Below are 3,509 nucleotides of genomic sequence, written 5' to 3'. Positions count from 1 at the left end.
GACTTAGGATCCTTAGAAGCGGAATCCCCCTCGTGGGGCTTGGGCTGAGGCTTCGGGCCATCACGCTTGTGACCGTCGTCATGGGGCTTGGGAGCCAGGTCCTCCTCGTGAGGCTTGGACTTCGATCCATTGTCATGCTTAGGCTCGTCGTTAGGAGGCTTCGGACCATCACGCGTGTGGATGTCCGCATGCGGGAGCTTAAGGTCCTTAGAAGCAAGGTCCCCTTCGTGAGGCTTGGGCTCACTCTTGAGCCCGTCCTTGGGAAGCTTCGGTCCATCGCCACGCTTCTTATGACCGATGTCATGGGGCTTGGGCTTGGGTTCATCGGGCTTCAGCTCGTTTTTAGGAAGCTTTGGCCCATCACGCTTGTTAATGTCGTGGGGCTTGGGAAGAGGATCGTTGGGAGGAAGGTCCGGGTGACCATGAGGTTGGACATCGTTAGGACCTAATGGTGTTAGCTTGTGGGCATGTGAAGTTGTTGCAGGAACATACGTGGAGCAGCAGGAGCAGCGGCAACCAGACCGGCCACCATCAAGGTAGAAAGAACGGCAGAAACCTTCATTTTGGAAGACAGCAAAGATTGCAGATGGTAAGACTTTGTGAACGGCTTGTTTTCTTGAGTTGTGATATCTGTTGTTGTTGTTGCTGATGGGTCGATAGCCGGGCTTCGACGTCCCTTTTATACCTCTGTTCCTGCGCATTCGCAGCATCATCAGCCTCGCGAACAGTCCGATTATAGATCTCATAGGGGATTTTCGCCCACTATCCTCATCGGGATGCAAGGGGTGCTGCATTGCATCTAAGGGGAATTAAGTTTGTGTCCCTGCTGAGCCACGGGGCTGACGTATCAGTCCTGCCGTGTTTCAACCTTGCATCAATATACACAATGAAGACATCAATGAAGACAACTAAAGAATATACCACTCGAGAGGCCATCACTCGACCTCAATGTTGGTCAATTCTGTAACGACAAGCAGTTTCGTCTCTCTCATAGACGAGCCTTGGTTTCCTCATGCGCCCTGTCCCAAATTTGGGTAGCAGGGGCGATGTTCCTCGGGCCCTCGGGCCGGTAGCCTTCGTCGATCACGAAGCTTAGCGTTTTAGGTGTCGATCGTTGCTCTAGTTCCACTGAGTTTATGAGCAGACATATTGATAGTCAGGCATTACGACGCGTTGCCTAGCAGAAAAGTTAAGCAAACTGCAGAGCAATTTCTAACAAGGCAACCACACACAGTATCACCAAGTAAGCGTACGTCAGTCTAAATGAGTGAACAAGCCATATACGAGAATTTTACTTTCATACATTCCCACAAGGAGTTTCCCCCTCCTAGCATGAGATTCTGACTACCGGATAATTTTATACCCAGTCCCTCGGAAGGAGGATCTGGACCATTCGATCAACCTCCATTCCTACCGATGAAAGGTTTTCTTCCTCTGAAACACACACACACACATACATACACACATACACATACACACACATAGAAAATACCGCAGACTGTAAAGTATTGCGTGACTACAAGTCAATATTATATGTCAATCTAGAACCTACGCCCCAGACATACCTAATGTATCTGGAATGTGTCCGTGCCCACATAGGGGGCACACCCATACCAGGTCTATGTCATTCGGAAACTATAACGATGACGGAGTATAGTTTGGTTATACGCAATGGAATGTGAGGTTCTAGGGCGAAACTAGTTGTCATAGGATCCCTTCAACTACTAGATATTGGATTGGACCTCAACTCTAAGCACGTTTGACTTAGTTGGTAACCATGCACCATGGCAGGGTAGTAGTGTCCTCATTCTTTGAGGGGGCAAAGTAAAAAAACGCAATAAGACGCAATCATCTTCAGACCAATAAGAATAGAACCACAAGTAAAAACCTGCCACCCAGATGAATAAGTACTACTAGTAGTCTGCTCCGTGATCGGCGTCCACGAACTAGACCATGAGTCTAAAGAAACTTGGCTAGATTTAGCATTCGCTTAGTGCGACGGTTCAGAGTCTGATTGGAAGGAGAGACGAGCAGGAATGCATCATTCTCTGCTCACTTGACTTCTCAAGCTGGATTGAGAATTTCAATGCATTGTCCTGCTTTTGTAGCTTGATGATGATGATGATGATGATGATTACTCTAGATCGTTCGATATAACTGGATAGTATTTTGAACCCTTGGTCAGGTAGACAGACATCCCATCAACTGGTAAGAATCGACCAATATGCACTATAAGAGACATCCAACCAACAATTGAAACAATATCCCCAAGAGGCAGAGGACCCAAGGACTAGGTAGTATCATGTTGACACCGGGACAATTTGGTTGAGCCTTCGCCTCCCAAGGTCTCTGGAACAGGAGCAGGGATATGAGTGTTGCAAGTCTTCTAAATCCCTCACTCGTATGGAGGCCCTTTGCACCCAGGAATGGGGAAACAAACGAAGAAAATAAAGAAGGGAGGTTTATTCAAGCATTAGCTAGTAGCTGTACTTTTCAACTTCTGGTAGTTGTTCAAAAGCTTCAGTTTGCTTATTAGCTGATTGCTTTCAATCGAGTAACCGATTCGCCATAGTATACCCCGACACTCCTTCTGTACATAGCCATTTGCATATAAAGTATGATAGGGACAGCTGCAATAGCTCAATATAACACACAGATGGATATTGACATGGCTAGTAGCAGTGGCAGAAATCCACTTCCTGACCGCTTTATTGACCGCTTTAAGCGGCAGAACCTAGCGAACCTCGCTCGAAAAACCCCGGATTTAAGCGGATTTAAGAACGTACAGTCCCCAAAAAGTCGATCCGGAAACTGTACACTTTTTGACCGCTTTTGATGGGGTTGGCAGAAAATGGTTGCTCATCTGCCTGTTTGCATACAATGCATACTTTGGAGGAGGATAATCGGTTCGTATGGATATTATAAGAGTGCTTTTTCTTCTTTTTTTTCTAACTCTAGTATCTTATTCTGTGTCCATGGATGGATATATGATGTTGTTGTCTTCTGCAGTCTGGTTGATTAGGCGTTCACAGTCAACTTCGTGTTCCTAATCATGTATATATAATCAGGGCCATCTAATTAGTACTACTTGATTCTTATAGTATATATACTATGCCAGCCCTTGGTTTCTACTACTGTGATTCCCAAATGCTGGTGGGAGTGATACCACTAATTGGAGATCTAGTATGTTCTTCTTGTGAGTTTTCTCGTCGAAGAAGTCAAGTCGACTATTGTTTATTGCTTTTCATCTCGAATGTCCTTGTTATAATGGATAGATTATAACCAGCGTACCATTGCAGATGAGAGCAATAGCACCATCACGATATATAAAATCAAGGATCCGTATAATTGAGATGCAGATCTTATGATTGTGGGAGTATTCTAATGCTCCAATTTACTAGATAGATCAAAGGTCATTGATCTATTGATGCAACATGTGCAGGGATCATGGCGTGCGCAAGAACCCCGCATGCCACCGCCGTCGATCATCTCTATCCATCATTCCTGGG

At 45.7% G+C, this 3,509-nt stretch overlaps 1 protein-coding gene across 1 annotated transcript in view; it reads right to left on the bottom strand.

The window, feature by feature from the left end:
* The window catches only part of ASPBRDRAFT_27841 (uncharacterized protein), a gene marked incomplete at both ends in the record, with an annotated part of 1,146 nt that extends 584 nt beyond the window's left edge, over nt 1-562 (bottom strand). Inside the window, 2 exons of the mRNA XM_067622440.1 lie at nt 74-445; nt 493-562. Of these exons, the coding sequence (XP_067482098.1) occupies nt 74-445; nt 493-562 (442 nt within the window). The remainder of the gene's footprint in view (nt 1-73; nt 446-492) is intronic.
* Between the last annotated feature and the right edge of the window lie 2,947 nt (nt 563-3,509).

Source organism: Aspergillus brasiliensis, assembly GCF_001889945.1.
Source record: "Aspergillus brasiliensis CBS 101740 unplaced genomic scaffold ASPBRscaffold_3, whole genome shotgun sequence".
Lineage (NCBI taxonomy): Eukaryota > Fungi > Ascomycota > Eurotiomycetes > Eurotiales > Aspergillaceae > Aspergillus > Aspergillus brasiliensis.
The sequence above is the reverse complement of the archived record's forward strand: the minus strand, read 5'-3'. Positions and strand labels throughout refer to the sequence as shown.